We start from the raw sequence: 25,296 nt of genomic DNA on the forward strand, positions 1-25,296 counted from the left end.
TTCACTCCTGGCTGATGATTAATGAATTCGATTGAGGAAGGAAATGATATAAGGAAAATAGGGATTTTTCAACCTTACATTATAGGATTCCACAGAAAATAATCTTGGTATCATTTTAGCTAGAACAATGTGAAATCACACAGAAGGAACACTTTAGAAGAATTGTGGAGTTAAATGGAAAAGGAATGAAAGGAATTTCTTTCCTTGCAAAAGCCAGAGAACATTTCAGATGAAAAGCAAACCTGAAGTGTCTAAGTAGTAAACAAGACTTGTAAAATAAATTTTGAGTAAAATTGGATGCTATGATATATAATTTGTTGGATCCAAGGGGTACTGCTTGAAGAACTGTGGCTTCAGACTATAAATGATTGTGTAAGTCTTTAATACATTATATTAAGAGCATAATAATGCAAGAGGGTCAGGGACTGGCCATTCTTCCAAGAGGAGGGCTTTGGATTTGACCAGAAATTTTCAAAAGGACTCATGATGTAAGGAAGAGTAAGAGAGAAATAATGATGTCTTCCCGGGTCTAGGTGGTGATGTGGGGGGCTGCAGACTTTGTCTGTAGATGGGGCTTTGAAGCAGTGATATTTTGTTTTAATCCTCACCTGAGGTGTTTTTTTTATTTTTTTCATTACTTTTAGAGAGAGAGGAAAGGAGAGAAACATCGATCCCTTGCTCCCAGACTGGGGATCGTATATGTGAGACCGGGTATCCGGCCCCAAACCTGGGTACGTGCCCTGACCGGGAATCAAACCCGCAGCCTCTTGGCTACAGGAGGATGCTCCAAGCAACTGAACCACACTGGCCAGGGCAGAAGTGGTGAGCTTTTGAGGGGACAGGACCAGGGGATTTATCTTAAGGGTCAGCAAGTACAGATTTGCTTATAATTTATGATACACACAAAGTTTTATAAAGATACTTTTATTTATATTTTACCAAAGAAGGAGTAAATGTCACCTGTCCATATCCAGGAACACCCCTCCCCTTCTGTAAGTTCCACGTGTACTTGTGCCCCCTACATTTCTTCCTATCTCTTAATGTCATCATGGCCCTGGTGACCCAAGAAGGTGGAAAACAGGAAATGGCTGGAGAAGAGACCAATGTTACTGAGGAGGGAACCAAAGACAAATTGGGTAGTTAACAAATAGATTTAGAGTAAAAATTTTCAAGGAATTAGAAAATTTTCTTTCTCTCTTTAAAGGACAGTTTAATGGGGTTAGGGGGTAGGGATTTGGATCAGCTCTGAGACTCGGCAGAGCAGACACACAAAGGAAGAGGAAGCTCTTGGGAGACGAGGACCTTTCCTGGGAAGGACCCAATGATTACGTTCTTCTAGTAGAACACGTGGTATCCTGGACAATGATACAGGGCTGGATGCCACTTACTGGGAAGTGGCTCAATCAACACCCAGATGAAAGCATCACTGTTATGCTTCCTGAATAACCTGTCCCCAAATATAGATTGGAAATGCAAGGATTAAATGAATACAGGGAGTTTGGGGACTATTATTCAAGAAAGTTGCATCACTGCAATCCATTATAGAGATTTCAAGGCAAGGCAGTGACTAAAAATACGTGGATCTTCAATTAAATATTTTAGAGAGCCCTGACTGGTGTGGCTCAGTTGGTTGGGCGTTGCCCTGAAAAGCCAAAGGTCGCCTGGTTCAGTTCCTGGTCAGGGAACATGCCTGGGTTGTGGTTTCGGTCCCTGTCTGATCTTCCATTTCTCCCTAACTCTGAGCCCCCAGCTTGCTGCCCTGTACATTTGGGTCCAAGGGCTGGAAGGGGGGCTTCTGGCTGATATCTGGGGGTGAATATTCAAATACAGTAAAAAAGAAAAGAAAAAGAAAAATGGAACTAGGACTATACGACCACTTGAGGAACAAAATGGAGGAATGTAGGTTCAGCTCTCATGGAGCCCTCCTAATGGGTGAAGAGCTGCATACATTTCACCAGCAGAGAAATAAGGTGTCTGCCTGCAAGATGTGCAGGCTTCTCCCTCTGTAAGCCTTTATTCACCCCTATGTCACTCTACCACCCATGTTTTTCTAAGTGTCCATTGTGCGCTAATCAGCAGAATGTGAAGATTTTCGCTGTCTTCAAGAAGAAACCAATGCTAATTAAGGTGTTAAAAACTTAAGTGGTGCATTAGCAGAGAAGCAGGAGTGGGTGTGATGAGCATAAAAGTGGTTAAATTGTGAAACCCTGCTACATGAGCTGTAATGCAGTAATATGTTGCCCATATAGTGCAGAAAGGCCTTTGCTCTGTGCTTAAGTCCTCTGAGACTTGAATTATACCTGAGATCACTGCACACACACCTGACGCATCCTTGAACTTTGGACTCCCAGGCCCAGCCCGCTCTCTGCTGTGTCTCCAGCCTTCCTGCGGATGGGTTGTAGGATGGGTAATGGATTGCAGGGGGCACAAGTCGCTGGGCTTACTGCCCATCAGTTTCACACATAAGGAGCAAACTGGCTGCCTGGTTTCCCTCCAGAGCAACTTTATGCATAGAGGACACTTGGAACCTCCACAGAACTCGTAGGTAGGTGTGGAGGTTGAGGGTCAGTCAGGGAGAAAAGAGCAACAGATGGACAGGGCCTTCCACGTAGCATGCGCACCAACCAGTCTCCCCTGTGCACCTGCACACTCATGTGCGTCCTCCTCTCCTTCTTCCGCACATACACGGGAACCAAACCAAACATGCCCATGTGCACATCCCAGCCTGCCCTTCTCCTGGAGTACAGATACACTCCGGCATGCACACATCTGACCTCCTCTCCTCCACACGTTCACACACCCAGCCTCCTTTGCTCCGCCATGTGTGCACACCAGCAGGTGCACACACCAGTTCTCTTGCTCTGTGTGTACACATAAACACCCGTGCCTACAAAATCAGCCCTTCTAACATCTGTGTGCGCACATTCCTGCAAATACACCCATGTGAACATGCACACAGCGGGCTCTCTTTCCTCTGTGCACATACACATGTGCACACACAGCCTCCCACTCTAATCCGTGTGTGCATACTCACAGGTGCACACACCAGGCCCCTCTTTTTTTGTAAGCACACGTGCACACATACCCAGAGCCTCTGTACTCCATGTGCGCGCATGTGCACACCCCTATTGGCTTCTCTCCCCAGCGAGCGCAACTCCGCATCCCGACGCCAGTCCTTGGTTCTACATCCATGCCGGGTGCGCGCGCACGCGTAGCCCATCCCCCTCGGAGCCAAGCGCGGGCAGCCCGGCGGGAGGAGGAGGAGGGAGCCGAAGGCGCGAAAACGCGCGCAGGCGCGCTGCGGGAGCCGGGTCGCCGCTCACGTCACCGCGCCGTGCACGTCACGCCGCCCGACGCCCGCTCGGCAGGGTGAGCCCCGCGCCCGGCGCCTTGCAGGGCAGGACCCCGGGCCGGAGTGCGCGCCCGGACCGCCCGCGTCTCCGCGCCCTCGTGTCCGAGCCCGCGTGTCCGTGTCCGCGCCCTCGTGTCCGTCCCCGCGTGTCCGCGCGCCGACTGCCAGCCAGGTGCGGCGGGCAGGGGGCTGGCGAGGGCCGGGGTCCCGGGTGGGGCGCGGACACGCGGGGCGTCCACCGATACCCCGTCCCCCTTCTCCGCGGCGTGTGCGCTCTTCTCCAGGCTCTCTGGCCTCCCACCTTCGGTCCTGGGCGCCGCCGTCGGAGGTTCCCAGGTGACCCAGCCGTGGAGTCGGGGGTCCCGGGTCCCTGGCGGGGCCTGCAGGTGGCCTTACGGCGGAGCAGCAGCGCCGTCGTCTGCACCCGGCGGCGATCAGGGTCGGCCCGAGCGCGTGAGGTCCGGGGGTCTGCGGTGCGTGGGGGCGGTGCTGACCTCGACTTGGCCTGCCTGACTGCCGGTTCCGGCGCGCGGGAGGCGCGCTTGGCTAGGCGGCCGCGGCCTAGTGACAGGCCGGAGGCCGGACCCCGGAAGCCCACCTGTCAGAGTTACTGGCTGGCCGAGTGGGCGAGCGGAGCGAGCCAGCGGGACCCGGACACTCTTTGCGGTGCGCTTTTGCGCAGAGACAGCGGGGCTTCATCCAGGCGGTAGCCAGGGGTCCCCATCTGCGCCCTGGGTGCGCGGGCGCAGGCTGGGTGCCAGGCCCGACCAGGTGCTGAGTCTTTGTGTGGGCATCGGGGAGGATGGGGGTCTGCAGAGAGCAGAGTGGGCATCCTAGTGTTGGATGCATTTCCATTCTCTGACATGACTTTTAAAATCCCTGGTGTGTGGTTTTTTGCCAGCTGCGCTTTGAGGATAGAATGTGGGTTTAGAAAGGAAAGTCCCTGCTACCTGGAGGGGCAGTCAGAATGGGGGAAATGTTGATATTTTATTAACTTCTTTTTTCATTCTTACTTATTTCTTGTTTTTCTTCTCTTTTACCAGAAAAAATCATTTTTCTTCTCTGGAGGGTGAACATTTATAGCATTGATTTCACGGATCTGGTAACATGGCAAAAGATGTAAGTATATTTGCTTGGTTTTACGGACAGATGTTTGCCCAGCACTACATTCTTTGTAGTTCTCCCACTTTATTTCAGAATGACAACGCAAACCATAGTACTGTGTATTCCTAGACTTTTAAAGCAAATGGCACAGTATAAAGGTGAAAAAAGTGAAAGAAATCTAATACCTTTTAGAGAGATGTGTGTGATTTGCTCGTACACCTGGATTTTGCAGTGTTGAACACCAATGACAGATGTTACATGAAGCTAAAATGATGCCACTGACTTTTTCTTCATCTTTTCAGATTGTATTAACTTAAAATTCTGAATACCTTTGCGGAAAGCCACCCTGAACTCAGCAAGATGGGGGGCTGGGACCAGGGGTGGCGACTGGTCATGTGCAGAAAGACTCCGAGCACCTGTTTGTTGGAGAATGTAGGAAGTTAATTCAGCCTGGATCAACCAAGTGCTCAGCACTTGTTTTGGCCACTTTTTTTCCTTAGAAAAATGAAACTTGGTGATTAATGAAATGTCGTAAAAAAGTCCTCTAGCTTTTTTGGTATTTATCATGAAACAATAGCATATACTGAATAATTTTTTTTAACTTGTTCAAAGAAATGGTATTTAGGCCTAAAATAGTCTTATTTTATTACTTAGGTAGTTCTTACTGCATTTGTAATGTCAGTTAAAGTCAGTGAAACCCTAGTTCTACCCTTAAGTGTTTCTCAGAATGCATTGTTCTTTAAACATTCATGAGAAGAGGCTGTTTATTTACTTATTTATTATACACAGTTGGAGATACAGCTCAGATAAATGGCATCTACCTGAAACAGAACTAGAGGAAGTAAAAATGCATCCATATCTAGGGAACCAAATGATAGGCATTCTGAATTTTAATCATTAGGCATTTTCATCATTTCGAAGTTTTAATAGCCTAAAAAGTCAGACTGAGAGAGCCCCCTGTTCTCGCCTGCTCTTGGGCACACACTCACTTTCGGCTCCTGTCTTCTAGCACTGGGTTTGATTTGGTGTAGAGGGTGTGTATGAACCCACAGTGGCATCCTGTGTGGTGTGTTTTAAGTTAAAAGTCATAATCCGTGTATCACTTTGGGTTGATTTTTATCACCTCTAATCACATTTGTCAATATAGTCCCCAAAGAGGAGATGCAAGTTAGTATGTGGTCAGTAACAGATTAATGGGGTATTGTATCTTTAAGAGGGCACTGCCGGGCCCAGTGCCTCTGTCAGGGTACAGTTCTGGGTGGTGTGTCTCAGAGAGCTGAGTTTATTTGCCCTTTTTAAAAATTATTATTAACCAATGAGAGGGGGAGACTCCTTGTTTAAGAGGCTCTCTGATTCCTTGTTGGCCTCCGGGGGCTGTAAAGAGATAGTCATGGTCCCTGCCGTCTGGTTCCAGGATGTTCATGTTTGGAGAAGCAGCCCCTGCAAAGTGCAGGGCAGCTGAGGGCTGCCCAGTGGCTAGGTGGTGGGGTGGTTCCCCAGGAGCTGATGTTTGTTCATGGGCGCTGGGAGGATAATGAGGTAGGTGGTTCAGGCTGAGACACCGTGTGAGGAGAAGCAGAGGTGAGGTGGCCCCCCTGTCCCGAGGGCTGGGCGCTGTCAGGAGTGACTGGAACCAGGTTCCCCCTGGGCTGGTGGACCAGGCTGGAAATGGACGTGTGGCCAAGGAAGGGCATTGACTTGACATTGGCCTTTTCTCTAGTGACCTTATTTTTTTAAGGTAGGGGAGTAACATTTGAGTCTGAAAAGATGACCCTGGCAGCCAGTGTTGGGGGTGGGGCATAGAAGTAGTTAACTTAAGCAGTGGCGCATCAGTTTTACTTAGGTGTTAGATCAAAGCTTGTAAGTGCGGGTGGGAGCCGAGCCACTTTGGTTGGAGGGGAGGCGATGGGCTGGGAGCCCAACTTTGCAGAGCTCTGGGGGCCTCCTGGGAGGCTGCTGGGGTTCAGAGACTGGAGGGGGCTGGAGTTAGGTCTTGGGGGTCACAGTGGAGGCCAAACTTAGGGGACCAATGAGGTGTCAGCCTGGCCGATTTTGGTGAGGAGGGTGAGGGAAAATGGTGTGGAGGCTTCTACCTCTAGTGGAGGTCCAGGGTGACCGGCAGGTTTCAGGGGTGGAGCCAGGGAAATGGCTGGGCAGAGCCCGTTGACTGGGGGTGAAAGGGCAGTGGATATGGGTCGGTTTTAAAGGGCAGGAGCCACCCTTGAGGGGGAAAGGAGGTGGGCTGGGGTGGGGCAGCAGGTCAGGGGCAGCGATGACTGTCCTCCTGACAGGCGAGCTGGACTACACCAAGGCCACCAGGCACAGACGACTGTTGCAGGCTCACCCGCTGGACAGTGTCTTTGGTCTAAGGGGCCCATGTCATCTAGTCTTCTGGAAAGACTTGGAGCTTTCCTCCTGTCCTGTTGTAGAAACATCTCATTAGAATTCCGCATGAGCCAGGCCCGCTGGTTCCTGGTGAGAATTTCATCTGCCTCGGTTCGTGGGGCTGGGATAGAGGCGGAAGCGCCTGAAATCATGATAACCCGCACTCCTTTGTTCACGCATCCGTTGTTGCTAGTTGTGGGGTGTCTGTGTCCAACTGTCCGCTTCTCGTGAAGCTTGCAGTTCATGGGATACAGCTGACGAGTAGCGGGGCCAGAGCTCGGGGGCCCCTCCAGGAAGCACTGCCAGTTTCACTGAAATCAGGATGAAGAAGAGAGCCAAGGTGGTGTGTGGGGATCGGGGAAGAGCATGGAACTGGAGCTCCCATGTGTGTGCTCTGGCACCAACTGTAAACCTTATGTCTTCTGTTTTTAGAACGCAAATTAAATATGTGTGTATTTTTTAAAAAGATATCTAGTCAAAACACTTAATATCTTTGTTTATAAAAAAGAACCCACATTTTCAAGCAATATATGAAAATAAGCCTGATTCCTTGGTGATTAGTAGTTAACATTTCATTTCAAAAGCTTGTCTCTTCAGCAGGAGTTGTGCTAGGACGTGCATTTAAAATGGCAGGAATGAGTAGGCTGCCTGAGGCGTCCTCAGGGTGAGTCCCTGTCTGTCCTCCTGCTTGTCTGGTTTTCCTCTGGTCAGTCTCAGAAGTTCCTCATGGCCCAGGGAAGGAGATGGTGGGGCACAACATTGCCTCCATCCCCACTGGGAAGATCGTGTTCTTGTCCTTGTCCCATATCGTAAAGGTTTATAAAGAACAGTGGGCTAGATAGTTGATTTTTAAAGTGACAGGGGTGCTCTTGCCAGAGGTGTGGAGTGGCGGTTGAGACTGTGGTGGGTATTCCTGGGCTGGGCCCCTCTGCACTTCAGGTGTAAGAGCAGAGGGACAGCCTGGTGCAGCCAGTGAGTCCTGACCCAGACCCAGGGCCACTAGTCCCATGCGCTTGGCCAGAGCATGTCCTGGGCGAGGAAGATACTTTAAATCCCAGCATTATCTTGGGGTGGGGGTGGGGGGCAGCGCTGCGACCGCTCCCAGCAGAGAGGTTGGCCGTGTAAGTTTTTATTGGGAGTTCCTGGGCCTCAGTTTTGAAAGCTGCTCTGTGAGCCCACCTGTGTTCTGGGAAAATTCCTAAAATGTATTATTGAGAGCTGGAGACCAAAGAAAAGTGCATCCTATCTAAGCTTTTGAGGGATGTTATAATGAGGCCTGGTTTAATACCAATAGGAGACTAATGAGCTTATCTAAAAATACATGTCCTGAGTATCATTTTACAGACCTAGACCTCAATGATGAAACACAGGGCTGAAGAAATAAACCTGGTAGAGCAATAACCTGCTGTTTCCTCCAGTCTCTGATGAAGTGAGTTCTGGGAACAGACACTAATTTATACATTTAGTACAGCCTTTTCTTTTGTCTTCCCTCATAGAGAAACTTCACATTTGAGATTAAGAGGGTAGTAAATTTAGCCCACATCACTCAGGTTTAAATAGAGGAGAAATGGTATACTTGTTTGTGCACCAGGCTTTTCATGTTTCAGAATTAATTTTTTTCTACGTGGAATGAGAATGGAGAACTTGGAGATGGCATTAGAAAGCAGAAAGTTACAGCTTGATTAAAAGTGTTGCCCTGAAACATCTTGCCTGAAAAGAAGTATTCTACAAGCACTTGGTATAAAATTCAAAAGAGAAAAAGGATCTCTCCTCTCCTATTATCAACTCTTTAGCTGTGTAAAAAAATGATCTTCTGAGTTGGTTGTGAAACAGTTAGGAAATTTGCCTGTGGTGCTGATGCTCAGCCTGATCTGCATTGTGACTTCTAGATGACATTTTCCTCAGATGATTAACTTTTCAGAGAGCTCTTCTTTCTTCATGTTTAATAAATTACATTATTTTTCAGTGTAGACCAACTAGAAAATTCTCATTTGTAATTGGTATCTGGCTTCTCTTTCCTGCAAGCTCCATACTATTTTAGGGGAGCTGGATTTCTAGGGAAGAGCAAGCAAGGATGGGTAAGAGACGGCACGTGGTCTGCACCTGTCACAACACTGTGGGTCCTTGCCAAGGGCAGGAGACCTTTGGGATGTCTGCTCTCTGGGATGTGGGGTGCCGGCATTGGCTGCACTAGAGGCGGGACTCACCCCCAGGCACCTTCTGATTCAAATGATTATCATTATTAGGTTATTGGCCGTAAATAGTACGGATGCTGTGTCTGCGTGTCATCGGGCCTGGAAAGGAGGTGGCCATCAGTGTCTGTTTGCCAACTGGCTGCGCCTCCCGCAGACCCAACTCTGCGTAAGGACTTGCATTTTCAGGCAGGTGGTTGTTACACAGCTCACGGATGCTGTTCACATCTACTGCAGCTGATCTGGAGACTCCAGAATGAAGAGCTGTGTTTCCCTCTTCCTCTCAGTCTGTTGTTTGAACTTAGGACCCTGCTCATCACGGTCCTGTTCTTACATGGTCCAGTTGGAAAGGGAATGCTTGTTTGATGGAATGAAATCGCTCTGCATCCTCAGGTTCTAAAATGCAGCACCTCTTAATGCGTGCTTGAACTATGCACCCTGTTGTCCCCTTATATAACATCACATCACTGAGGGCTTCACACAAGGAGACAGTGACCATCTCCGCTAGGCAATAACCGAGAAGGTAATTACGCCTGTAAGTCAGAAAACCAGACAGTTTCAGAGCCCGATGTCTCCACAGCCCCCCTAGCTCAGCTCTGCCCTGTGCCTCCCCTGCCCAGGTAACATGTGACAGGTGCGCAGGCCTCCTTCATGGCTCATCCTGCAGAGGATTCATCATTCCCAGCTTGTTCTTTGTGACTGCAGTCTATTCTCAACATAAACTGTGAGTTTTGTCTAACAAATGACAGTCCTGTCAAATCAACAAGCTTTTCTGTCACAGTCATTGGATTATCCATTTAGCAGAATTTCCACGAGTAAAAAGTTTGAAGTACTGAAAAAGTTCAAGTAATATTTCTTCTGTTTATAAGTTATATTGATTGTACAAAAGTTAGAATTCCAGGAAAGTAAAAAGAAGAAAAAAAATATCAGCCGGTATCTGAGATGAATTGTTGGGATTTTGTAGTGTATTCCTGTTCAATTTTTATTTAGCTGTATATAATAAAGGTGTGTTTTACAAAGATGTAAATGTACTGTATGTTCCATTTTTAATCTTCCTTTTCTCTTTAATGTATTGTCAGTATTTCCCTAAATCCGTCTCTTTTTTTTAACCACATTTTTAGTAGCTGTATGTTTGTTTGACATCTTGGGAAATTGTAGATGGTCAGTTATGGAAAAAGTGAGTTAAAATGGGAAATAATAACAATGATAGATACCTTAACACATCATTTTAAATTCATACAGATGTATATTCAGTCCCCAATCCTGTGGCTATAGAGTGAAAACCCTTTCTTGGTGAACAGGTCCACTTATTTGAGTCTCTTGCATAAACAGGACCCATGGTATCCAGTTTTGACTTCTGTGAAATAGATGGAGAACATAAAAGACATTTAAAGACACTGATGCAACCTTCTAGATTGTTTGCAACTTTTCCCAGGCTTTTAATTACGAATACAACTGGCGTAAGTAGATTTTTAGAGATGAACACAGCTGAGTGTTGGATAGCATGCTGCTGCACTTCCTGGCACACAGCTTTGCAGGTTATCTGAGAGAGTCCTGAAAGCCATCAGCATCTTATAAGACAGTGGAGAATTAATTTAACAAACCCTTATTCCATGCTGGATGTACCTTAAGTCCCCAGTCCCCAGCATTGGGGATGCGCGTGGTTTTCAGTTCAGTTTTCTTGAATTTGTACAAATCCATGATGATATCATAGGACAAATTTTTGAAAGTGTAATTCTGAGTGGCTATGCATGGATCTGCCTTGTATGTGTGTGGCTGTGCCCGGATATACATGAGTGTGCCTGGATATATATGGGTGTGCGAGCACATGTGTGATTGTAGCACATAGATGTACTATAGCTTTGAGAGATTATTAGATTACTTTCCAAAATGATTGTGCCAGATTTTACTTATTTCCATCTGATTGTACATTCCCTTTTCAACATTGAGTTTGATGAGAATCATTTAAAAACCCACAGACTTGTTTCATTTGATAGGTGAAGTTTTAAATCACATTTTGTTTTAGTTTGCTTTTTTTTTTTAGAGAGAGGGGAAGAGAGGGAGAAAGAGAGGGAGTGAAACATTGATGTGAGAGAATCATTGATTGACTGACTCTCCTACGTTCCCCAACCAGGGATCGAACTTGCAACCTAGTCGTGTGCCCTGACTGGGAATCAAACTGTGACCTTTCAGTTTACAGGACGATGTCCAACCATCTGAACCACTGAGCCACACCGGCCAGGGCTAGTTTGCATTTTTCGATTTAGAAGTTGAATACTTTCCTTTTAAAACAGTGTTTCACTATGAATGGTTGAACATACCCTCCTGTGATGTTGATTTGCATCCATTCTTTATAAATTAAGGATATTAAACCTTTGTTCATTATTTCACAGCAAAATGTTAACATTAGTTTGCTTTTGTCATACAGCAAGAGTTGTAAATATACAATCACTTCAGTATAAACCTGCAGAGAACACACCTTGGAGTTTAACATTAAATACATATAGTATTTAAGTATAATAGTTTAACTTTTTCCTTCACTTGAGTGATAGTACATATTTATTTGTTCATCTTTATTCACTGTGATCATCAGACTTTTTGAGGCCCAAGTTCACTTTAGTGGTCTGTATTCTTGTAGCTTCATGGGTAAATGATTACAGCACAGCGTAAGTATAACCCATCAGATCTTTTTACCTATTGCATAATATCTTACTTCCGTTGTTTAAAAGTATTAATGACTTGGAGTACCTAGTAAGGATCTGTCTTTTCTGTTGTTTAATTTGCTTTCCAGAAAAAATCAGAGTTTGAGCGAAAATATTTTATGCCGCCTGTATTGATAGAAGCTAAATCTTATTTTGCAAGGAAGAGAGATGAAAAGGGATATACTTATGTAGAGTTCAACTTCTGACTTTGTCTCATGGCTGAATTTGGAGATAAGTTATAAAGCCACACTTATCTTTGATCTGGTGTACTTTTATATTAATCCAGATAAAAAAGTTATTTATTCTTGAAGGATATTATAACTTTAGCAGTTATTTTGAAAGTCTGTCATTTTTTAAAATTCAGGTACCTTGTTTGGAATGATGTACAACATAAAAGATATATGCCTAAATATCGTCCAGAGAAGTACCGCTTGAGTTAAGATGGCTGTGGAATACTTAGGTGTTTCATCCTCTGTGATGTGCCCCTCCCCCAACACACACACATGCAGCTTGGGTAGGAGGGAAGTCACAAAATTAAACAATCTCGTGGGGTTTTGTAACTCCGGAGAGCTTTGAAATCCAGTCTGCAGACTTAGGTGTTGCAGAGCACTTCCAGGCCGGAAGTGGAGACTACCAGAGACGCCTTTCTCCCCCAGATGTAACCCCTTCTTCTCTTAACAAACTGTAAAGTGGCTCTGTGGGAGCTGCACAACCAGATCTTGCTTTGGGGATGGAAAGGATAAGGAGTTGGTTGGTGTCGGGGTGGGTTCCTTTGATGATTGTAGGCCTCAACCTCTCACGCAATGATGGTGGCTGCGTCTGCCTTTGTTGGAGTGAGGTATTGACAGGTGTGGACTATGGTCTTAGAAATCCTGTCTATCCTGTCTAATCTGTAATTTTATTTTATTTTATGTCATTTCTTTTTATTTCATTTATTTTTAGAGAGGGTATAGGAGAGAGAAAGAGAGGGAGAGGAACATCTATCAGTGGCCTCGCACATGCCCTGACCGGGGACCTGGCCTGCAACCCAGGCATGTATCCCAACTGGGAACTGAACCAGTGACCTTTTGGTCCGTAGGCCAGTGCTCAATCCATTGAGCCATACCAGGGAGGGCTAATCTATATTTTTGAGCACTCCTTCCCCTGGGAAGGGAAAAGGCCAATGGTGGCAGGATGTGATGATATTCTTGTCACAGCGGTCTGTCCCCTGCCATGTGCCCACATACACTCCTGCAGCCTTCAGATTCTGGGCCCCGTGGGCTTTAGGAGCCTTCCCTGAGGGTTGTGGAGGAGCCATGGTCCTTGTTTAAGCTCCTGGCCTTGGATGACTTAGTTTTTGTTAAAAAGAGAGTTAGATTTCTTTGTAAAAGGTAAAAAATTCTACTGCAATAGCTTTTCCAGGACAGAAATCAGGTTAGTATATTGTTATTTTTAAAATTAGCCAATAAAATAAATATACTAGATGAGCAAAAAATGTCTCCACCTCTTGTGTTACTCTCAGGAGAAACCACAGGCCTGGACTCCTCCACCCTCTGTGGAGCGGTGGGGTGTGTCCTTGTGCCTGCGGAGCCACCGCACCATGGGTGTTCTGGACGCTTTCTACTTCAGGACAAAGGCAGTGATTCCGAGTGGACCTGTACTGCCTGGCTCTGAGTCCCAGCCCTGCCACTTCCTGGTGGTGTGACCTCAGGCAGAATCTTCGCAGGGCTTGGCAACTCATCTATAAAAAGGTAACAAGCGTACTTGTGTCTCAGGGAAGCAAAGATTAAAGGACCAAATGCATCACACGCTTGGCCAGGCCCTGGCAACTCTTGGATAGGTTCTAAAGAGTAAAAACAATTTGGAGGTCATCACAGGTGTGGGCCTCTGAGATACGCTTCTTGGCTGTGAGTAGTTGGTCTGATCCGAGCTCTGGGCGTAGACCCCAGTCCTCATATGATCGAGGGGATTGGCTCCTTGTTAGGGCCTGAACTCGAGTGATGTAGGCTGGCCACCAAAGATTGGGTTCAGGGAGCCACAGGCCATGAAGAAGAAGCTGCTTCACCATTGAGTAGTCGGGACCATGTGGCCTGTTTCAGCCCTGCGGCTTGCTTCTGTTACAGTCTTATCTGTAGAGAGGCCTCTGCCCATTTCACCTCCAGCTTGCCCTGGTTAGAATTCAGGGAAACCCCGTGGGTGATGTGCCACTGGGGCTTGCCCCAGAGCAGGGCCTGCTGGGATGGGCTCGGGTGGATGGCACCTCTCCCCCACGGCTTCCTCTCGGGCTGTGGCGCGGGCATGTGGGGCCAGTAAACACTATGGGGGGCTTTGTTCAGAGAGAAGCACTCCGTGCAGCCGTCTTATGGGTTCAGCCTTTGTCATAAAGAACAAGAAGTAACGTTCCATTGAGGAGCGACTTCCTGAGAAGTCAGGTGCTAGCCTGCTGTTATGTGTCCCCTTCAGGTCCCGGAGAACAGTCTCCACTGCACAGCAGGTGAGAGAATGCAGTACGTACTGTGCAGAGCTAACCTACTGCAGACCTGCCACAAGAACGCCAGAAAGTGGGGCATATGCAAATAGTTAAAAATGGTTTTGGAACCATGCTGTGTTTTTCTCCCAACGCAGTTTTGCATTTGTGCCTGTTCTGGAATAAATTTAATCTCTTTTCTGGCAGAAAAGTGAGAGTGAAGATGATGGCTGAGGGACAGATTATGGATTAGAAGAGCAGATGCTGTGGCTCAGTCCGCTTCTTTCTAGGAAGGATTGTAATTGTGGGTGAGAGGGACTGAATTCAGCGAGAAACGCAGAGCCTCACGTTCTGGCACGAGCAGGAGGCAGTGCCTGCACTGTGCCCTTTGGAGAGGGGTGGAGGATGAAAGTTTAAGTGATTCAGCATTTGACTGACCTTCAGGTCCAGTTTGGCGGGCAGGAGGTGGATGGAAAAGCTCACTGATACTTCACTTGGAAGAGGTGGGTTCTGATGGTGGAGGCAGGAGGCCAAAGGAGGTGCTACTGCAGAGGAAATGAAGAGTTGGCATTTCAGAGCTGGGGGAGACTCGAGATCTCCAAATCCAACTAAAGAAAAAAAGTTAACCTAGGCTGTTCATTTGAGCCCCATTGTTGCTCATCATGGAGAAGAAGAAGAACAGCTATAACTTGTGTTAATTGCTGATGTCAGCCCCCTGTCAGAGAACTTGGTCTCACCTGAATTTCAGAAATCCTGGTAGTTTCATCCCTGTGTTGGCACCAAAAGCAAATACCACCCCCACAACTCCACCCCCCAGTCTGCCACACCTGTTCCTCTTCCTTTCCTCTGAGTCTGCTGGGATTTGTAAATGTAACTGCTACCTCTTCCACTTCCCTTCACAGATGGACTTGAGATTTTCTCCTGAGGATGTGGATTTCTTGTGGGGAAGGGATTGGCATTGGCCTGGTTGTTTCTTCTCCACCCTGTTGCTTTTCTGCCCCCCAGCCGATTCTGCCCTGCATGTGCCTCAGGGCCAGCTGTGACCTTCTGTCCTTCTCTGTCCACTTTCTGCGACCGTGGACCCGTGCTCCATGAGCTCTTGCTGTCATCTTGGTTTCTTTTTGGCTCTGGAGCTTCGGTTCCACTCTGTCCTCTCTGTTTGCGGGCCTCTCCTCCACTGGCTCTTCTGCTGTCTTGGTTTCTTTGCCATGGATGCCCCAAGGGGTCCTGACCTCTGATCGATGGCTTTCAGCCTCCATCTTCATCTCTCCCTCCTCGTTCTTAGATCTTGTCCTTGTGACTCTTTATCCTTTGTTAGAAAATGACAATAGTCTTATGCTTTATTTAATTACAAAAATACACTAAGCCCTCACTTAATGTTGTCAGTAAGTTCTGCAGCTTTAAGTGAAATGACATAGAATGAAACCATTTTTACCAAAGGTGGATTGATATGCACAAGAGTTAGGTTCCTGTGGCACCTCACCAATGTTGCAACAAAACAACATTGAATGAAACGTCATTATTCAAGGGCCTGCTATATAGGGCTTATTTAAAAAGTCAAATGGTAACAGAAAATCATAGTCCAGAGTGACTATTATTGCATTTTGGTGATTATTTTGGGGGCTAACTCCCTGGATGTGTGTGTGTAAATGTGCATGTGTGTTATACGGCTTTACATGAATGAACACATATATTCTATTCCCTGCTATTTTACTCCACAATTTACCATGGACTTTTTCATGTTGGTAAATATAAACATAGATAATTTTTAAAAAACTTGTATCGGACATTTCAAACATACACAGGAGTAGAGAGAGTGTGCTGGTGACCCCACATCCCTGTCACCAGCTCAGTTCACGGCCATCTTGTTCGTCCATGCCTCTTCCAGTGCTGGGTGACTGTGAAGCCAATTACAGACATGGTGCCACTTCATTAAATATTCCAATATGTATCTCAAAGATAAGAACTCCTAACGCATCCCCAGGACAAAAAACAGCAATTCATTAGTATTGCCAGACAGCTACTGTTTTGATTTCCTCATTTGTCTCAAAATTTGTAAGCTGCGTTTGCATCAAGATCTAACATGGTATTCGTTTGGATGTGCGCTCATGTATTTGATCCTGCTGATGGGCATTTAGGTTGTGTCCAGGAGCTTGCCTTTGTGGTGAGCAGAACTGGGCTAAATATGCATGCAGCGTGGGCTCTCACAGTGGCATCTTCTGGGTCATGTTGCTGACTCAGGTATTGATTTTTGGTTGCCTGCGCCTCTCTTACCTGTCTTAGAAGTGCTCTGATCTTGTCACACAGCTTTAAATACAGATATTTATGTTAATTTATTTTGTATTGCTTTCAGCAGGAGCCTTGATCTGAAGCTCCTGTTTGGTTGCTGCCAGATACAGCATTCCTAGCTTTATTGTTTTCCACTTTATTCTTTTATCCACTTGGAATCTATATTTTATATAATGAACCTTAGCTCTAATTCAAAATTTTTTGCATAGTACTCCATATCTCATTGTTTTGTAATGCCACTGTGGTGCTCTTTCCATGGCAAAGACAAACCCACGGCACGTGGCTAACATAGAAAATAGGCTGGTGTGTGAACAGAGTTCGAGAGCGATAGCTGTGTGGTCTCTAGCATCTTGACCACACTCCCATGTCAGTTCTGTAACGGTTACTCAAAATATAGTGGCCTGGAACTACAGCACTGTTACCGTGGGTGATTTCCGTGGGTCAGGAGTCTGGCTGAGGTACCCTGGGCTTCCAGCTCCACACCCGAAGGTGTTGTACCCTGAGGTCCTGGGGGAGGAACTGCGTCTGAGCTATGATTCCATCCCCTGAGGGTTGTTTGGAGGTCACCCTCTGTTTCCAGGCACATGGCCCCTCCATGGGGCCATTCACGTTATCAGAGCGAGTGAACCAGGGAGAGGGAGAGACAGAGAGAGATGTGGAGAGATGGGACACACAGAGAGAGATCGACAGGGAGAGAGAGAAGCCAACAAGACAGAAGTCTCGGTCCCTCGAGACCTAGCCTGGCCTTTGCAGATTCAGTCACCTGCTGACACTCCACCTAAAATGCTTACTGTAAGGTCTTTCAAGAGGCCAGCCTCTCCTGGGCTGTGGACCTCTTCAGTCTGGGTTTCGGGGTCCTTGCTGCAGTGGTTTTCTTCCCATGCTCTCACAGGTTTTATAGTCTAGTGGAAAGACAGAGGCAATAGAAGATGAATTAGTCACTTGGGTACTAAATTAGAAAGTGCTTGGTGAGAACTAGAATCAGGAGGTGGCAGGAAGCATGGGGGCCACACCTGGAGGAGGGTGGTGAGACTGGGGTTGCTGAGAGGGGGCATTTGGTTTTGGGTTATGTCAGCCCTGCTGGTCTCTCCAGCAGCTGCCCCCACCCCTTCCCACAGGGGCTCTTCCTGTATAAACAGCCAACTCAGACACCGTCCTTCACCTCCTCACCCTGAGCTCTGCCCTGCTGTCCGTTATTGAGGAAGCTTTGTTCTAAATTAAGTAAAATAATCGTATTCAATTTTTTAGTTTTCATTTTTCATTGGTTCATCTTTTTCTAGCAGCATTATGTGTTTTGGGAACATGTTTTACTGTTATTACTACCATTAACAGGATAGTTTTAGCTAATATAAGACAACTTTTATTTTCATTAAATATGAGCATAAAAGACTAAGTATAGTTCTTCTAAGAAAAGTAAAGGTTACTTATGGGAAATGAATGCCTTTGCTATTGGTTTATATGTTAATATATTTAGCAGTTTGATGTTTCCTTATAGGAAGGTAGGTTTGCATCTTAAGTAGAAAGATTTTGTAGGAAAAATAAGTCCAGTACAGTTGTCTTAAAATTAATTGCAATTTCAGTAATGCCCTTTAAAAAATAAAAGATACCTTGTGTTTTGATGCTTGTTATCAAGGAACTGCCCACAGATTATAGCCTCCGGGCTGCAAGGTGTAAGGAAGAAACTCGTGGTGTAACACCCTGTAATATTTGTTTTAATTCAGTAATTGTGGTTGTGTGATTTAAGTCTTGTGCCCTAAACCTGTCAGAGTGAATTCATGTTGGAAAGTCCCAAGGAGGGCTGCAGTGGGGCTCATTTTAGTACATCCTCCTGCTGACCACTGTGTTCCCGATGGTGTGATATGCGGCATGGCCTTGGGCGGTCCTGCTGTCTGAAGAGCTAGTGGAGATGAAAGAGGCTGGAGCCTCGTTTGCCACCCACAGCCTTCACGGCCCTGTGGTCCTCAGGTTCTGGAGAAGCTGAGCAGGTCAGAGTGCTGCCCGGGTGTGCTGGCCCTGTGCTACGGAGACCGGCGACTCAGAAGCCAGGACGGGTTTGCCGCGGCACATGGGGCACGGGTGCTGGGTCTGCGCCACTCATAAACCTTGTTTACACCAGCACTGTCATCCGTGGACAGACCTTCGGAGAAGCTACTGAACGACTCACAGAGACCACGTCGCTGCTGGCCTGGGCCCGACCTGCTTTGAGCACTGGCAGTCCAGCGCCCCAGGAGCCCTCAGAGCTTCCTTAGTCCTGGGCAGCCAGCAGGATTGGTCACCCATGTGTGGATGTTTAAAGGTTTGGATATCATGCTGCAACTCCTGTAGAGGCTGTGAGGGAGGTGGGGTGGGGGACGCTGTCCCTTGTCGACGGGTGGCAGCGATGGAGGCTGGGACTTTAAACTTACCCAGGGAATGAAGCAGAGAAGATGTGGGGAGTGGGCAGTCCTCTCTACAGGTGACCAGCCAGGTGTCAGGACTTGGTGGGGTGTCTTATCGCTGACCACGCACGAATCAAGTTAATAGTGAGATTTTCTTTCAAGAAAGATGACAGTAATTTCCTGTTACACTTAATTGATTCTCGCCACACCTCACCATTGTCAACCAGTGAGGTATTTATTAGATTTTTCAGTTGTCCTTTGGTGCTTATGCTCCATGAAGCACCATTATGAGAAGGCTGAAGCTGTGATTCTGGGTGGGTTAGGGATGATGATGCTGATAGCCTTTCCATGTCCACCTGAATTAGCTTGTGTGGGCTTGAGACAGGCCAGCTTTCTCCTAATTCCACGTTGTCATGCGTGGTTCTAGTGTGTTCTTAAAGGGCTGAGACGGGGCTTTGCCCGTGATATTATTGCCAGGGGGTCTCCCCCGCACCAGCACTGTTCGAGAGCAGAGTGGTCCCAAGGGGGCGTTGTGCACCTTCAGGTGGGGTGGAGACAAGAATGTCTGAAGATGCCTTCTGTTCCCCACACGAACATGACATGGAGCAGGCAGTGTGTGTCTCGTCTGGGTTGGTCTTCAAGCCCACAGATGATTTCTGTCACTTTTACAGAGAGCAGAATTCGAAGGAATATATTTATGGCCAGGAGGGAGGGGGGAGGCTTGGTTTTATTTGGAAAGGTCTGTTGTGCTGTATATCTGAACATGGAAGAATGGAATGAACTGGTATCAAAACTGGTTTAGCCCTGGTCGGTGTGGCAGTCTCTTAAGATCATTAACTGCTCAGTTGTTGAAAACGAACTTGCTACCTGGCTGATCAGATGACAGTGTAATTCATATATTCTCAAGGTTCTTGCTTTTTCTGTAACGGACTTATAAAATTTGTCTAAGATCAGGCAACCTAAATAAATTATTTTGATCGTGATCATTTGTCTTTGACAGTTTGCAGTCAGTCATAGTACATTAAGAAATTTGACCAAAGCTTCATGCAGCTGTTAAGGTTTGCTTCAAAAATACATTCAGTGACTACTCTGTTAATGAAAAGAAGCAGTGTTTTGTGTGTGGAGGGGGGTTGGGGGTGGCAGGGCTCTGGCCCACCCAAAGATCCTTACTCTATTCCCAGGCCAAATTACCAGTTTGCTTTCAAGACAGTCAAATGAATTTTTATATTCATCTGTAGTATACCTTTGCCAGCCTCATGCATTACCATTTAACATACATGTGTCAATTTAATAAATAAAAACAGTATTTCATTAATATTTCAGAGGCTAAGCTTCGAAGGCTAAAATCTTTAAATGACCTTTTTGATGCTGACAAATAAATGATTCATGGGCTAAGGCGGCACCAACCCAAGGACCAGGGCGTTTCCCTCCGTGGCTTTCTGTAGTTGTTTGCATAACAGTGACTGTTTTGTGTTTTTAATGTGTTATTTTATACCACCCTCGGACAAGGATGGTGCAGTAACAACTAGCTTTCTTGCTCTGTTAGCTGTTGTATTTATTATGGCTGTTGCTGTTTTTTGTAGGCTGGTCTAATTGAAGCCAACGGGGAACTAAAGGTCTTCATAGACCAGAACCTTAGTCCTGGAAAAGGTAAGGGTGCCTGGTTTGGAAATGCGATAAATGTGTTAAGTTTGGTGTAGTTATGAATTTCTCTGATATGAAAGCCCCTTGTCAACTGTGGAAACCGCACTTTAAGAGCTCTCCTGCCTGGGAGCCCCCCCCCCCCCCCCCGATGGACTGGGGAGAAGTAGCATTCAGACATACCACCTGCACGTAACCATCAGTGGCTGAGTTTAATTTATAAGTCTCATTTTATCTGCAGAACTTGAGAAAATGTAGAAAAGTGTAAAGGAGAAAATGCAGGTCACTTGTATCCCCATCCACGTCATGGCTGGGGGCTGGGGGGGGGTGTGTGCTCTCCAGGCGTTTGCTCTGTGGCCAGCCACAACAAAACAGATGGGGACAGACTCCACTCTTAGAGCTCACGGTGCGGTGCACACCTCAGTGTGGGAGACGTGGAGAGTCTCCACATCTGCATGTGTATCTCTGATCTCTGGGGATCAATATTTTTCTGCATATCTGGAATTCAGGGGGATCCGTTAAAGCCACTTCTTCCCAGGGGTACCACAGTTTCCAGTTTCGCTCCTCAAAGTGACACGTGACAAACATCTGAGAATGTGTACCTGAGTGTGCTGGCTACTTCCTCTGGTAAAGTCATAGGGGTGGAATTGCTGGATCAAAAAGATATGTACCTTCAAAGTGTTGACGTGGGCTGCTTGGCTGATTGCAAAGCTGCGTTGGTGTGGAGCTTTGATAGCAAGTTTGAGCAAGCCCATCTTGGTGCAGCTTGTTATAATACTGCTTAGGGAAGACCTGCAGGGGCGAGCCTGGTTTATCTCAAGGAGATTTTGCTTATAGGGATGGGTGAAGTCCACGTGCTTGGTTCCAGCTGTCACGTCCGCTTGATCTGTGTCAGCCTGGCTGGAGGCCCAGAGGCTTTGTGTAGTGTTAGAGCTTAGTCTCTGTTGAAGGATTACTTATGTCTGGTTTTTCTAATAATTGTTATACATGAAATTAGCTTTTTACTTTAAAAATGAGGCCCTAATAAGTGATCTCCTGATGCCTATTATAACCATGGGGGAATTCGAAACTGGTGTGGGGGCTTCACTTGGTCTTTCTGCTGCCCCATCACACCTGTTCGTCTATCACTGTGAGCACTGGACAGAAACCCGGCGTCTCCTGCCCCATCCATACCCCTCCCCAACGGAGCCAGGTCCCATGTGACTGAGTGAGTCTGGCATGTCATGGGCAGGTGGGCTCATACCCCGTCCCCTCTGCAGCTTTGGGACTTCCCTTCAGATGCCCATGGAGGCTCTGTTCACTCTACAGAGCCTCACGCACATGGCCACGTGCTGGCTGCCTGTGCCCTTGGCCTGCATTGCATCCAGGGCTTGGCTCATCTCCTCCACCTCGCGCTCCAGGCCTCAGGCCCATGCCTGCTCTCCTGGTTTCACTGGTTCTGGAATGTCATGGCGTGGCCCTGCTTTTTTTTGGATGTCTTCTTCTTTTCCCTCTGTCCAAGGCTGGAGAGCCCACTGAGGGATTCAGTGTTTACACACTTTACATCTTGATCTGTTGTGAATGCTAATTTTTGGCACTCACAGATTGCTTCAGTGAAAAATTCAGTGTAAGTAATTGGACATTTAAAATTTTCAGAAATTTGAGGCATGACTTTTTTTTTTTTTTTTTTTTAAATCCTCACTTGATATGTTTATTGATTTTGAGAGAGAGAGAGAGAAACATCAGTTGGTTGCCTCTCATATGTGCGCTGACCAGAGATCGTACCCACAACCCTTTGGTGAATGGGACGACACTCCAACCAACTGAGCCCCCTGGCCAGGGTATGACATTTTCTATTAAAGTGATGAAGCAGAAATAATGGAAAAATCCACAAACTTTGCTTTCTTGGAAATGATGGAAGTCTTTCATTCAGGTGTTTAAATTTCTCTCCAAGTAAGCTTATTTATGACCACACACTGGCTGTCTCCTCCTTTCCTACGAAGCTTGTGTGCCAAGGAATTGCATTGGGAGGATCAGAAAAGAATAGTTTCTTAACTTGACTGAAATATTTTGGTGTTAGCTCCCTGCACTGTTTAAAATACTCCTGGCTGTGGTCTGGCTTCTCTGCAGCCCCTCATCTTACTCGGTGTGTGTCAGCTCCGTTTTTTAGTCTTCCTCGTCCCGCCCGCCTTGGCTGCACTGCTCCCCAGAGCTTTGATATTGGGAGGCCCCGGACCGTGTGCCAGACCTCGCTCATCCTTCTGCCAGGCTTCTGCTGGTGGCCTCATGTAGGGAGGACTCCAGAGCTGCCCCTGCGTGGCTTTTGGGCCTCTGCCTCCACTTCAGCACTCTGGGACCTGTGTGGCCTCCCTTCCTTCTCCTGAGGCCCTGCCGCAGGGTCCTGGGTGTGAGACAGCTCACGGCCACATGGCGAGCTCTCACCATGCCCACAAGGCTAGTGCCGCCACGTTTCTTCCGCTCCTTTCAGAGGATTAGTGTTTAACAAGTGGAGCCATTTGTCCATTCCCACTGTTCCAGCCAGCGGGGGTTTGGCCATGGAGAGAGCAGGACCGGCCCGTCTGGCCCCTGCCCTTGTGCACTGACAGACGGATTTTCAGCAGCAGCTTCCTTGTGCTTCTGGTTCACGAGTTTTAGGCTAGTTTTAAGCAGTGTTGTACTAACGCAAGCTGTTCACTTTGGGTTGTGTATTAGTATTTCATTAGGTTGAGGAGCCCCGTGAGCAGCACACTGAAATGTCATGTGATTCAGTGGTCACTGTGGGTACGTCCTTAGGGGCAGTTGGCAAAGGCTTGGGGTCACAGCGAGTAAGCCCAGACCCTCCCACACAGCTCGTCCGGGAGCCCAGCATGTCCTGGAGAGTCAGTCTCTGGAGTGACTGTGAGGGACCAGCAGGAGCTGGCTCTCGCTGTGGAGGTTTGGGTAGTAAGGATAGGGTGGTTCTGCAGAGGAGACTGGGGTCCAGGCCAGGATGGAGGCTGGGGCATCAGCGGCAGGGACTGGCCTTGCTTCTGCCCTGCACCCTGCACCCTGTACCTGTACCTGCAGGGCTAGTTCACCATTGCTCCCAGGCACACCTACTGGGAGTTCAGGAGCAGCAGGCCAGCACTTGAGTATTGCCACTGCTTGGGAACCATGCTGCTCTCAGCTGAGAACCTGTGACATCCTGAAAGGCCAGACCCGGCATCTAGCTCCTTCCTCATCTGCTCGACCTGGAGTCTGGCTTTGACTCCTTTCCTTGCACCTCGGTCCTGCGGCGCTTCTCCTATGGGCCCTGCCACTCTTGTACGGTTGGGGTTCTCATCCTCAGTGCGTTCCCAGGCCCTGCCTCCCTGCACCGCCGTGTTCCTGGCTGCTTACATCACTTCCTTTCTTGCTGCTGTATTTCCAGACCCCTGTATCCACCAGAGTTCTCCAGAGAGGCAGAGCTGGTGGGAAGCATGTAATGTACATGAAAGAGGTTTGTTTCAGGGAATCAGCCTGTGTGATGTGGGACTAGCAGGTCTGAAATCTGCAGGGGCTGGAAACAGGAAGGGGCTGGGGCTGCAGTCTTGAGGCAGAATTCCTTCTCAGGGAAACCTCAGGTTTTGTTCTCCAGGCCTTAGCTGGTTACATGGTTTACCCAGGTGTTCTCCTTAATTAATGTCTGTAATGGCCGATGCTCACTAAGAGCTTCCAGAGCAGCCCCTGGGCTGGTGTTAGATTGGACAACTTGGACCTCGTAAGTGCTTTGACAAACTGACACATAAAGTTGACCATCATACCCTTGAGACTCAAAAAGCTCTATGTCCCCTGGAAAAATGCACTGAACTCACAGCCTTTGCATTTGCAGGCCCCAAAAACAAGAGTCCCGATGCAGTTTCAGACAGTAAATTCTGTGCAATTTGAGTTGTGACAGCCATCTGGGTTGCTTCCGATTGTCTGCTCATGGCTGTAACACTGTACGAGCCTTCGCATGCACACATGTTTTGGTGCTCTGGGCAGATGCTTAGGATTAGAAACTAGGTCACAGGGCAGATGTGCACGGCTGCATCGTTTTGCATCCAGTGACTCCATTTCCTCACCAGTGTTTGGTGCCGTCAGTGTTTTCAACTTCATGTGGCCTCATCCGTCTTCCCTTTTACTCCCTTCTCTCCTGTGGCCTCACACTGCTGGAGGGAGTCTGTCCAGAGTGCTGCGCCCATCACTGAAGGCCCTTCCCCTCCCCTGCACCTCAGCTTGGATGAGTTCCTGGCCTGGCCAATCTTCCCTCCTTTGTTTTTCATGATTCTTACTTGGGTCTTTTCTTCCAGCCAAATGGTGATGGGGCTCTGGCAGCCCACACACCACCAGGTGCCCACACAGCCCTTCTTTCTCTCTTTTTTTTCTTTTATCTTAATGTTTATTGAATTTATTGAGATGACATGAGTTAATTAAATTATATAGGTATATATCCAGGTATACAATTTTATATGTATCATCTGTATTTTGCATTGTGTGTTCTCTACCCCAAGTCAAGTCTCCTTCCATCACCATTTATCCCCTCTTTACCCTTTTCTACGTCCCTGCAACCCTGTTTGCCTCTGGTAATCACCACACTGTTGTCTGAGTCTATCAGGTTTTTTTCTTTTTCTTTCCATTTTTTCTTTTTTTTTTAAAATTAAATTTAATGTTTTTATATTCTTTTATTGTTGTTTTATTACAGTTGTCCATCTTTCCCTCATTGCTTTCCCCTGCCCCACCCCCCTCCCCCCTCCCACAGTCAGTCCCCACCCTGTTGTCCATGTCAGTGGGTCATTTACATTAATTCCTTGACTAGACCCTTCGCCTT

The 25,296-nt window shown here is 47.2% G+C and overlaps 1 protein-coding gene across 1 annotated transcript in view; it reads left to right on the top strand.

The window, feature by feature from the left end:
* The first annotated feature begins 3,375 nt into the window (after window positions 1-3,375).
* The window catches only part of TFDP1 (transcription factor Dp-1), a 42,288-nt gene continuing 20,367 nt past the window's right edge, over window positions 3,376-25,296 (top strand). Inside the window, exons 1-3 of the mRNA XM_090258006.1 lie at window positions 3,376-3,524; window positions 4,396-4,471; window positions 20,432-20,498. Of these exons, the coding sequence (XP_090114132.1) occupies window positions 4,460-4,471; window positions 20,432-20,498 (79 nt within the window). The 5' untranslated portion in view covers window positions 3,376-3,524; window positions 4,396-4,459. The remainder of the gene's footprint in view (window positions 3,525-4,395; window positions 4,472-20,431; window positions 20,499-25,296) is intronic.

Source organism: Furipterus horrens, unplaced genomic scaffold (genome assembly GCF_987537825.1).
Source record: "Furipterus horrens unplaced genomic scaffold, mFurHor1.1.pri manual_scaffold_12, whole genome shotgun sequence".
Classification (NCBI taxonomy): Eukaryota; Metazoa; Chordata; class Mammalia; order Chiroptera; family Furipteridae; genus Furipterus; species Furipterus horrens.